The 12515-nt window shown below is 43.9% G+C and overlaps 1 protein-coding gene across 6 annotated transcripts in view; it reads left to right on the top strand.

Moving 5' to 3' along the window:
- The window catches only part of MAG (myelin associated glycoprotein), a 43522-nt gene extending 31007 nt beyond the window's left edge, over window positions 1-12515 (top strand). For 4 of the 6 annotated variants that reach the window (XM_042441112.1, XM_042441115.1, XM_042441114.1 and 1 more), the window contains 8 exons: window positions 139-507; window positions 1141-1437; window positions 2618-2875; window positions 3683-3943; window positions 4169-4456; window positions 5763-5859; window positions 6649-6748; window positions 11659-12515. In XM_042441112.1, coding sequence (XP_042297046.1) covers window positions 139-507; window positions 1141-1437; window positions 2618-2875; window positions 3683-3943; window positions 4169-4456; window positions 5763-5859; window positions 6649-6748; window positions 11659-11805 — 1817 coding nt within the window. In that variant the 3' untranslated portion in view covers window positions 11806-12515. Of the gene's footprint in view, window positions 1-138; window positions 508-1140; window positions 1438-2617; window positions 2876-3682; window positions 3944-4168; window positions 4457-5762; window positions 5860-6648; window positions 6749-8918; window positions 8961-11658 lie in introns of all 6 variants that reach the window. The other 2 variants (XM_042441116.1, XM_042441117.1) reach the window with 2 other exon arrangements.

The raw sequence follows: 12515 nt of genomic DNA, 5'->3' as shown, positions 1-12515 counted from the left end.
ATCTCCCCTCCCTTTCCCTCAGTTTGGGATTCAAGGCTGCTTACCCACAAAGTTATTAAGCTGGTGGGAAGAGGGATAATCTGTCTTTCCTACCAACTCATTGCAGTTTCCTATCTTTTCTCTGTCTTTCTTGCCAAGGGGTCCTGGCAGGACCGTGGAGTGCCTGGATGCCTGAGCACATCAGTGCCTTTGAGGGTACCTGCGTCGTCATCCCATGCCGCTTCAATTACCCCGATGAGCTACGTCCATCCGCTGTGCATGGCATCTGGTATTTCAATAGCCCTTACCCCAAGAACTATCCCCCAGTGGTCTACAAGTCTCGCACCAACATTGTCCACGAGAGCTACGTCGGGCGCAGCCGCTTGCTGGGAGAGCTGAATTTCCGCAATTGCACCCTGCAGCTCTCCCGCCTCAGTCCTGAACTCATGGGCAAATACTACTTCCGTGGAGACCTGGGCGGTTACAATCAGTACACCTATCCTGAACATTGCAACCTTGAGATCATCAGTGAGTACCAAGCAATGCCATCAGGGCATTTGTAGGTCCTCTAACATGATTCTATGATCAATGTCTGGCACATGTTGACCCTAGAGTGCACCGGAAAAGCTAGAGATTCCTAGAGAGGTGTTCTCTTCGGTAAAAAGATTGTTTTTTCTTTGTTGGTTTTTTCCACATTATAGGGGTCCTCACCCCTAACCCCAGCGAATGGTGGAGGCTCAGGTAGTTGGTCCTCAAATGTGGCATTTTCGCTTTGGGCAGTGGCATTCTTTGAAGCAAAATGTGTAGATGAGAGTAACTGCTTGCAAAATGCATACTGAAGCAAAAGTGAACCATATATATATGATATATATATATATTATATATATATGGCAAAAAGATATTAGCAAATCCATAATAATTCTGTGCGACTTTCTTTAAAATGGCAAATTTGATGGAGAAACTGGACAAATGACAGAACGCTGACTACAAAATTGACGGATATCCATCCATCCTTGACAGTGGGACCAGGTCTTTTATTTAGCATTGGGATTAACAGTCATTAAATAGTGGAAGGGCTAATAATAATAATAATAATAATAATAATAATACCAATGAGAATATGCAATTTTATCCAACTCTGCTTCTTTTCAATGCCCATAGATAAACCCACCATTGTGAGCCCTGAAGAAGTGGTGGAAGGAACCGAAGTGGAGCTGCGCTGCGTGGTGCCTGACAACTGCCCAGACATGAAGCCCATTATCACATGGATGAACCATGAGAATCTGGCTGAGCATTCAGTTTATGCGCAAGTGGAAGAGGAGGACAGCACCTGGTCGCTCATCTCCCTGCTCAAGTTCATGCCGTCCCGCGAGAATCACGGGCGTGAGTTGGGATGCAAAGTCACCTATGCCAACACCACCTTTGAGTTTGATGGCTTCACCACTCTGGATGTTAAATGTGAGTTGTGTTGCTAAGTGGAAATTTCTGTTGTACCTGGAGAACTTTTGGAGCCTGAGTTGCTTGCCCACTGGTTACCAAACCTACAGATTCTGCAATGGGGAGAGCCTCTTTGCTTCCACACAAGGACTCTTGTATACTGTTGAATACTGCCTTTCAGCAGTTAGCTAGAAGCAGAATTAAAACAGTGCTTCCCTCCAGAACAAAATCCCACGCTGTAGTGCCTAGCATTAGTCTAGTCCATATGCATGGCCAAGATCTTTCCATAATATCTATTGACTGAAAAAGACATCCTCATTACTTCAAAGATCCCCTACAATATTAACTAGAAGCTTCCACCTTAAAGCCTCTGCCTTTGTAATTCATTCCTATTCAGTGTAATGATGGAAGTTTGTTTGTTTGTTTGTTTATTTCTAGTTGAGTCATATTTGATTGGTTTCTCTTTTCTTTAAAGCGGAGGCTTTAATTACAGGTTTCCTGTAATTTTTTTTGTGACTTAAATTAAGTAGATTTGTTTTATTTTATTATTATTTTTATTTTATTTAAATTAAGTAGATTTATTTTGCTGCTTCACAGACCAACCCTCTTCAAGTATATCCCCAAATATATCTATCAGCACTCTGTAATTGGAGACGTTATACACACACACACACACACACACACACACACACACAAAACAACTAAACTAGACATTGTAAAGCATTTGTGTAATGTGTACCAGTCTCCCAAGAGGTTTTGTGTTCGTCTTCTTTAATGGAAACAAACTGTAGGAGGCAGCAATATATGACAAGGGGAACAGCAAAAGGAGAAATAATTATGTTTTATAATGGACTATCTCCAGTCTTCAGTAAATATAACCTTATCACCAATGGGAGGGGAAAAAAGCAATTTGCCATGTAGGATTTTAAGCAGGAGAGTATTATGCAATTCTGTCATCCTTCCACTTAAATTTTCAAGCATTCTGACTCTGTTTTTATTATGTTTAAAAAAGCAACAGTCCAAGGAAAGTTCCCCGCAACCATGTTTCCTAAATAGAACATGGATTTGTTCTATTTTTTGTGCATCTAATTGTGCATCTAATGCAGAATCTAACAGTACCTTGGTTTTTTTAAAAAAGCAAATTACTAGCCCTGATTGTTGCAGAAAGGTACCTTATGATATCCTTGGCTTTCCTTCGCAGTCCCACCCCGTATCATACAGGCAAACTCTTCCGTGGAGGTAATACATGGCTCAGATGTGGTACTGATGTGCTCCGTGGACAGCAGCCCTATGGCTCTGATCACATGGCTCAGAGAAGATGAAGTCCTACACGAAGATGTGGCTGGGAACCTCACGCTGCATCTAGAGAATGTCACCTACCTACAGGACGGCATCTACACTTGCGTGGCTGAGAACATCTATGGCAAGGACAACCATTCCCTGGCTTTGGCTGTGCTGTGTGAGTGCCTACATTCTGAACCTTATGAGGTGGATCTCCCATTCTCAAGCACCTTGCATTATCTAAATCCAAGCATACCTAAAAGTCCAGTCTCATTTGATTTTAACCTTACAAGGTATCGTCACTGGATATTTATGATAGGGTTTTTAGAATAACTGAAGTTTAAACTGTGAGTATGAAAATTATCCCCACTGTTGTAAGCCACCCAGATTCCCAGTGATTGGGCGGGATATAAATAAATATTATTATCATTATTATTATTGTCATAGCACTATAGTGGTATAATGTGAAAGTGCCCCAGGAAGGAAGGAACCGACATCATTGGTGAGGAGGGCAACAGCAAAAAATAAATGCATGCAGATACTACATCTGGGAAGGGAGGGAGAAAGGAGGAGAAGAAGAAAGAGGAAGGAAGGAAGGAAGGAAGGAAGGAAGGAAGGAAGGAAGGAAGGAAAGAAAGAAAGATCAGAAAGAGGGGTATAGCAGGAAGGAGATGGGGTTCCAGTTTCATTTACTTTTAACTCCAATCCAAACCACCATTGGCTTTGGCCCCTCTGCCAATACCCCCCCCCCCCCCAGAAATGACCCCCAGCAGAAGAAAGATTTCCTACACCTGGACTAGATGATCATTTTCTTGTATTTGGAGCCCAAAGTCCTGCTGGGGTGGAATCCTTTGCAACCTCCCAACCACCCTATCTCTGGCTTCAGAGAGCAGAACACAGTTCTGCCAATGGTATTTTACATTTGCAGGAGTGCATTGGCAGAAGATGATGGACCTTCTTGGTTTTGTCCCCCTTCCCTTCACAGATGCCCCTTGGAAACCGGTTGTGAACATGTCTGTGGTGGCCGTTGAGGGAGACCCTGTAACCATCCTGTGCAGCTCGCAGAGCAACCCAGAGCCCATGATCACCATTTTCAAGGACAAGAAGGCAATGGCCATGGGAGTCTACCAGAACCAAGTGGCCTTGGAGTTTGAGTCAGTGTCTCATGAGGATGATGGGGAATACTGGTGCACAGCAGAGAACCAATTCGGTCAGCGCAGCACAGCCTTCAACCTCACTGTCGAATGTAAGTGCTGGACCCAATCTTAGGATCTCTCTTCAGTGCTGGGAGTTTGGGGACCCCTGTTGCTTATCCTCACAGAAAGTGATAATACAAGGAAGTATGTGCATCAGAGCACATGCAATGTGCTTCTTCCACCAGTGCTGATGATGCAGAATTGCACCTGAGGATGTTATGCTTCAGACTCTTCTGTTTCATTCTCTAATTCTCTCTCTCTCTCAATCTCTGCAGTTGCTCCCCTTATCCTCCCAGATTCCAAGTGTACAGCTGCTCGGGACACAGTGAAGTGCATATGCGCAGCCAAATCCAACCCAGAGGCAGTGATCACCTTTGAGTTACCCACGCGCAACGTAACAGTGAATGAGACTGACCGGGAGTTTGTGTACTCTCAGAAAACAGGCTACATTGTCACCAGCATCCTGACCGTTCAGAGGGAGGTGGACTCCCAGCTGTTCATCGTCTGCTCAGCCAGGAACCACTATGGCACCAAGAATCAACAGCTGCAGTTCCATCACTCCAGTGAGAGTCCCTGCAGGCATTCGCTCCTGATCCTGACAGTGCTGTTCCCCAGCAAAATAGATGTGATATCAGCAGGGCCCATGCCATGAATTATCTTTATCAGTCCTCTGTCAAAGCCTACATGAGAACTCTTTAGTCTTCCTGCTTCTTCTCCTTGTTGGTGCTGCAGATGGGCAAGAACTGGCAGGCAAAAAAGCAAAAATCTTTGCTCATCTGTCCACTTTGGCAGGGATTAGTCCTCTGTCATCCCACTTTTTCAGCTGCTTTTAAAATGTCCCAGTTTTTCTCTCCTCCTCCAACTTTCCCCCTTTGTCCTCAGTTTACATTAGTCAGTGCAAACAAAGTGCAAATTGCAAACTTAGGGCCCGAACAGACAGGCCAAAATAAAGCGGCTTCGGGCCACTTTGGAAGTGTGCTGTTTAAATGAAACATGCATCCTAAGAGGCTGGAAGCTGCACCAAAGCCTTGCTCCAGTCCTAAGGACTGGAGAGCAGCTTTGATGCAGCTTTGGGCCTCTTCGGATGTATGTATCACTTAAACAGCATACCTCCAAAGTGGCTCGAAGCAGCTTCATTTTGGCCTGTCTGTTCAGGCCCATAGTTTGCACACAGTTAACTCAGCATGAGGCAGAAGAGTAGCGAGGAGAGCAGGGGCAGAATCTTGCCCTTACCAGTAGGTTCAGACAAAAGCAAACTGCTATAGCCTCTCCTAGCTTGTGCGTTCATTTATAACTTTTGCCATCTGTAGCACACACTGATGTTCCTTGGCCACACATGTCCAAGTTTTTATTTAGGATATATGGAGGGTAATGTAAACTATGCCAGGAGGGAGGGAAAGAAAGAAAAGATTGCAGGGGTTGTGGATGTTTAGCCTGGCAAGGAGATGATCAAGAGGCAGTATGACTGACATGTTCATTTATCTGAAGGATCATCACATAGGTGAGGGAGCACATTTTCTGTCACACTATATCAGAATGGGCAAAGTCCATAGAAACAAAAAGAAAAACAGGTGATCATATGTACATTTTCAAAGCACTGTGCCTTCTCTGTCTTAGCAGAAGCCAGGTCCATGCTTTCAGAGCACCTATTGCTCCCTGTTCAGGCAGGGAGATGTTTTGAAAAAATGAATGTGGCTGGATCTTCAAAGCATGTGCTTTTTCTGCTCAAATGGACTGAAGGAATGGGCCAGCCACAGTCACCATGAGTTTCCCATTTAGTTTTTTAATACTTTCCCTCTATTGAGTTGGCGGCAATGTTGTTGTCCCACTGCCAACCTTACGCCTGTGTTTGCTTGCTTTTTTTCACAGACAGTCTGATGTGGGCAAAAGTGGGACCTGTTGGCGCAGTGGTAGCCTTTGCCATCCTCATAGCTGTGGTGTGTTATGTCAGCCAGACTAGGAAAAAGTAAGTTGTTCTTACAGTTGTTCTTACCTTTATTTATATCCTATCTTTTCCCCATGGTTGACTCTCAAGGTGGCTTCCAAATTGAAATGCTTAATAATAATTAAAATCATACCCAAAGACAACATTAAATTTATCCATATTAAAACAGTTTGAAACATAGGGCCTGTACAGACAGGTCAAAAAAAAGCTGCTTCAGATCACTTTGGAGGAATGCTATTTAAATGATGCCAAAGCCATGCTCCAGTCCTAAGCACTGGAATGCAGCTTTGGTGCAGCCCCCCTGGCCTCTTACGATGCGTTTGTCATTTAAACAGCATACCTCCAAAGAGACCCGGAGTAGCTTTATTCTGGCCTGTCTGTACGGGCCCATACTCTTAATAAAGATAAAACATAATTAAAATAGTTCAGTTTAAAACAATACAGCACTTTCTTACAAGCTCTTTCATTATTCAGTTTTAAAAGCTTCTCTGAATAAAAAAGTCTTCAGCTACTGATGAAAGAATGGCAAAGAGGGGATGAGTCCCAAAATCTAGAAGGAGCCATCAAGACAGTCTCACATGTTCCCACCAACTGAACCTGTGAAGGCAGTGAGACTGAACGAAGAACCCCTGAAAGAGGAAACAAAAGCAATCCATAGTCATTAATCCAACTATCCCTGAAAGGCCACATGATTCCCAGATCTACATTAAACATATTGCTTGCTATCAAAACTGAATATACTTGTTGGACAAGTGAGCACAGTTCCCCATAGTAAGTCTGGGTCACCTTGTTTTCTTTCTTATTTCTCAGGAAAAACATAAATGAAAGTTCAAGCTTCATGCAAACAGAAAACCCCCCTGTCATCTTCAGTGGAGACTACAGGAGTTCAGGCAATCTGGAGAAATCAGAGGTACTGATGTAATGGAAGATGAAATAAGCAGAAGCAATGCCAGTTCTGGGTTCTGGAGGTCCCTGGGCAAGATATTTTCAGGGTGCCCACATTAATCCTACTCTTGTTGCAGTCTGTTCAATTGCTTCTCCCCTCAAGATCCAATCTAGATCACTTCCTAGAACAAAGGCAGGCATCATATGGCTGCCTTTGAATATCAGCTCCCATGACCTGTCCCCATTGGCTATATTCACTAGGGCTTATGGGAGATGCAATCTGCCATCTAAAAAACCATATGTTCCTCAGTTCTAACACAACTGCCTCTTTTGCTCTCACCATATACTTACTCAGTTAGGAGCAAGTGAACATGTGGTGACAGTAACCAAGGAGCACAGGGCAAGTACGCTTATTCTTTCAGAAGTGCCCCCAATAGCATACCCAATGATGCCACCACCTCAGTATAAACCTTGACCAGAGAAGGGTCTGACTCCGCATGAGTCAAAAAGAGACAGATGCCAGATCTAGAGTTATAGATGCAGTGCACATACTAGTTAAGTCAAGCCCAAATACTTCCACACATATATGGTATATACTCTGTCAAGTCTTGGGAAGTCAGGCTCCAGCCTGGGGTTGAGATAGAGTCAGGGTCATTTTTAAATTATTGGACTTGACCTGCCCATAATTATGGTGCTTGCAATGAAAATCATAATGAGAGTCAGAGGAGACAGATCTGGGTAGCAAGACTCAAGAATAAGAGCTATATAGTGAGTAGATGACCAGGCTCTTGGTCAAAAAGAACAGCTCTCATGGATGGAGTAGAATAAAGAAGGTTGGTAGACCTAATAGCTGAGATATAGTGTAATGTAATAGTTCCATTTGCACAAATATAGTGGGCCCTTACCTTATGTGAGAGATCCGTTCCGGGCACACACACACACACACACACACACACACACACACACACACCCATGTAAGGCAAAAGACATGTATGTTCAAGCCTCATTGAATACAATGGGGCTCATGCTCATGGTGCGAGGCATTCAATTTATTACAGCACGGCTTCAATGTAAGCTGAAAACCGCATATGATGTGCCTGCATATGGCATGGGCACACTGTAAACTACAACAGGCAGTTCAACATCCCCTGGACCTGTGGTTGAGCCACTGCAGGCCCCTTCCTCTATGGCTATTCAGTGTCTTGCAGGGATAAGGGAAGCATCTGGCTATGTTCCTATAGCCAGCCACAGAATCATATCATCCACTGAGAATCACTGGAGTCCTTCAGAGGTCTCATTCTGTGTCTGGTTACAGGAACCTAGCCAGACACTTCTCCAGTCCCACTTGCCACTAACCGTGGAATGGCCATGGGGAGGCTGTAGCGGCTGAGCAGTAAATCCGGGGACAGGGATTTGGTCATTGCAGATGGTGGAAGGGAATACTCACTTCCACTATAACAACAAAAAAGACATATGTTGGTGTAAGTTGGGCCTAAACCTGCATATGCCACTAACCAGATGCCATCCAATGTGTCCATCCTGGTGGATCAATTTGGGATGCAACCAATCGCAGCTGATGGCTCTGATGTCAGTGAAGTGGTGATTCAGCTCCAGGTTTCAGTATGGATTTTAAAGCTCTTATCCAAGATGCTAAAACTGTTTGGTTTATGAATTTGAGAGCTTTGAATAGCAACTTCACAATTCATGAATTTAAGACCTGGAGCAAATTCACTGCTCCGCTGACACTCAAACTACTAGCTGCTTTTGGGTACAGCTATAATATGGTCAATGGTGCAGAGGTCAGTTTTGAACTTGCAGGTGCTTGCCATGACAATTTCCATAGCTGTGTCTCCAAGGGAAGTCCCAAAATAATAACAGTGGCGTTGATCCGTATCAGCAGTACCAATGGAAAGAATATTCTCTATTATTCATTTTCTGGTCAAAAATGAGCTTCCCAACAGTCTGGAAACCCTGTTGGGAAGACTAACAGAGCATGGGACCTGCTCCTGGTAGAGATGCAAATTGTTAAGTTAAGGGTCAACACAGATGCTTGTATTTTTGGAACTCTCTTTGGGGACTGTCAGAATGAGTGGCTCAGTTTAAAAATGCATCTCTGCCCCACTGTTTTTGGCTTCTGCCAGAAGAAGTATCCTTCCCACTCAGGTCACTAGTGACTGCTCTTCCTTTTCTAATAGTCTAAGGAAATCTGTTCTCTGGAGAGCCACTGACCCGGGTAGGTAAGTATGGACTCCCTTGTCCATGTGTCACATTGTGTTTCCCCTTTTTTGTCTATATGGTTTTTGGGCTGTACGAATCAGAACTCTCCCATTTTATGCTCCCCTCTTTCCTTCTCCACATATTGAGAAATCTGTAGCATCTTTTATGGGATTTCGTTTCCCTAAGGGGCCCTAAAGATGTATAGTAGTATCTTTGTAACAGATACAAATAGGTTCCAGCAGGCATTATGAGAGCAAAGGCAGAAGTTGCTGGTCTTGGGAGAAATGAAACCACACTCAGACTGAAAAAATATGTCTTCAAGATTGATGATGATGATGATTAGTATTATTTCTTACCAGCCTCTCCTTATAGATCAAGATGATAAGCAACAATCAATTAAGCACATAATACAAATTAAAAGAGCATGTTAAAGCAATACATATTAAACAAATACTCAATATAGCTTTTAAAATGCTATAAAATGCTTGTATTTCGGGGCTCTCTTTGGGGACTGTCAGAATGAGTGGCTGAGTTTAAATGCACCTCTACCTTCCTATTTCTGGCTTCTACCAGGAGTATCCTTCCCACTCAGGTCACTAGTAATAGTTTAATACCATTAGTATCCATAGGTCAGTGGGTCAAAGTGGATCTCACTCACAGTTGCAACGGCCCTACAAAGTTTTATTGTAGGGAGTAAATCATATAATGGGGAGGGGTGGTGGTAAAAGGGCTGAAGTCAGTTCTGATATCCATTCTGAGCTGATGGGGTTTTTCATGCACAATGTGTACTTTGTTCTTATTTTTGGTGTTTTGTGTTGTGGCATCTCTCATGTCTCTGATTTGAAGTCAATGCCAATACTGTACCTTTGATTTGACAATGGCTTTCTTGCACATTAAAAACATTCAGGTGCGCCCACAAATCCTGGGAGAGAAAGAAGCTCCACTTTCAGTGTCATGTAAAATGCCCTGTGTTATTTGTCCAAGCCATGTCTTTCCAATGGCCTGTGTCTATGCCATGTGGAGTCAGTCCTTGTCTTTGTGTATGTACTTCCTAGGGAACGTCACTGCATTTTCTCATAATTGTTTTGCCACATGTAAAAATGTGAGGTTTTTGTCCATCAGTGATATCTGGTTTTACTGGCAGGGTTCATTCCTGTAATATCTGATTAAAGAAGAGAGGACAACAAGGCCAGGCTAAGTAGTTTATTCGAATGAAAAGAAAATGGGGCCAGAATGCATTCATGTGAATTCGCTAGTTCAGCGAATTTACGTGAATTCGAATTGCGTTTGTATTGACTTCCCATTGCCCGAAAATAGCTTGCCATTGCCTGAAATTGCGTGTGGTAGTCTATCACGCAATAACATTAAACCCCATGACTGCATTCAGATTGCCATTGGATTATACTTCCAATTTCCCTTGCCTGATAAACTCCTAAGACTTTCGGCAGTCTGAGGCTGTCCTAATCCATGCTGGTTGAGGGATTCTGGGAGCTCTAGTCCAAAAAAGAAACTGCTCAACTGTCTAGTTCTGGCCACCACAGTTCAAAAAAGATGTTGAGAAGCTGGAACATGTCCATAGAAGGGCGACCAAAATGGTGAAGGGTCTGGAAAACATGACCTACAAGGAGAGGCGTAGGGAGCTGGGTATGTTTAGCCGGGAGAAGAAAAGGTTAAGAGGTAATATGACAGCGTTGTTTAAATATTGAAGAGATGGCAAACTGAAGATGGAGCAAGCTTTTTTTCTGCTGCTCCAGAGAATAGGACACGGACCAGTGGATTCAAAATACAGAGAAAGAGATTCCACCTCAACATGAGGAGGAAACTCCTGACAGTGAGAGCAGTTCAACAGTGGAACACACTCCTTTGGAGTTTGGTGGAGTCTCCTTCCTTGGAGGTCTCTAAAAAGAGGCTGGATGGCCATCTGTCGGGGATGCTTTGATTGAGAGTTGCTGCATGGGGTTGGACTGGATGGCTCTTGTGATCTCTTCCAACTCCATGATTCTATAATTCCATGAAAGGGTGTCTGGTCCAATTCTGTTCCTCCTATGTTGGTTAGTCTGATGTAGTCGTGGAGCCAGCATGCAGGACTTGTGCAAGTATGCTCTCCATCTGGAGTTGCACAGCAACTAGTATATAGAAACATGTTGCCTTTGATTCTGTACCTAATATGTAGCCATAATGACGACCATTAGTCATTGGAAGACTTCTGACCTATGTTCCAGAGTCTTAAAAAGAGCTATCTCCACAAATGGATGTTTGATCAAAAGTGGGCTAAGTGTGGCCTTTCCAGACATTGTTGGACCACAGCTCACAATGTTCCTCATCAGAGACTATGGTCCAAAACACACTGCAGCAATCATCCAATTTGGGACCATTTAACTGCCCTGGCTCAATGCTAGGGACTTCTGGGAACTGTAGTTTTGGAAGACATTTAGCCTTCTCTAACAGAGAGTTCTGATGCCACATGATAGGTTCAAGCAAAATCAAACTGCTGTAGCCGCTCTTAGCTTGGTGTACTTCCTCATTAACAACTTTTGCCATCTGGGTCACATTCTAATGTGGCTTGGCCAAATGCATCCCAGTTTCCATCTGCCAAATGACTGAAGATATGGTAGAACAGCAGCATCTGGAGAGACACATGGTCTCCATGCCAATTGTAAATTAAAGGTCTGATTCAGGCCTGGGTTAACCTGTTCTTTTCTCTCCTTCCTGCTACAGTACGGGCGCTGTGACAAACGACTCCTGGCCAAGCGAGAGGACCTGGGCATTGACTACGCCAACATAGACTTCTCCAAGCTGTCCACCAAGGATAGCTACACCCTGACGGAAGAGCTGGCTGAATATGCCGAGATCCGAGTGAAGTGAGGCCTTTTCCCACCACTGCCAAGGCAGCTCCCACGGATCTCCCCCATTGGAACTGTTCTAGTCTAATGAAACCCTTAGCTGTGCATATTGGCTTGGTGACCCAGCCAGCCATTTGGAGAGGACCCAAACCCACCAACTGGGCTTGAGGCCCCCATGCTCACACTTTTAAATTCTATGTGTTTAATTTCTCCCCCCACTCCCCAGACTGAATCCCAATCATTCTCAATGCCGAATAGTTTCTCTGTATTCATTGCAAAACTCTCTTTGGGCCACCCAATCAGGATGGCAATGAAATGGTAAACGGGGTGGCTGTCTTCCACATCTGCTGTGGGAATCTGGTTTTATCTAAAGTGTGCCAACAGCATGCTGTTGGTGATGTATGCAGCTGGGAAAGGACCCTAGATTATCTCTGTGACAGTGAGTAACCAATCCAGAATAAACTGAGTGGTCTTAAGTATGCCCCTGTGCAGTTCCATGAAGGGATTATCTTTGCGTGTGCATGTGAATGAATCAAATCCCCATTTAACACTTATGAATCTCATCTGAGCTTGGACAAGTTAATTTTCTTGGACCACAATTCCCAGAATCCCCCAGTCAGCATTCCCAGTTCAGGGATAATTGATGCAAGATGTGGATCTGACTTGTCTGTTCCGTGCTTCAGATCCAGCTTTTAGAAAGAACTAAACTCTTGGAACCTAATTCTATCCAAA

The sequence above is a fragment of the Sceloporus undulatus genome, chromosome 9 (genome assembly GCF_019175285.1).
Source record: "Sceloporus undulatus isolate JIND9_A2432 ecotype Alabama chromosome 9, SceUnd_v1.1, whole genome shotgun sequence".
NCBI classification, from domain to species: domain Eukaryota; kingdom Metazoa; phylum Chordata; class Lepidosauria; order Squamata; family Phrynosomatidae; genus Sceloporus; species Sceloporus undulatus.
Note: the sequence above shows the minus strand (reverse complement) of the source record. Positions and strands in the feature narration are given on the sequence as shown.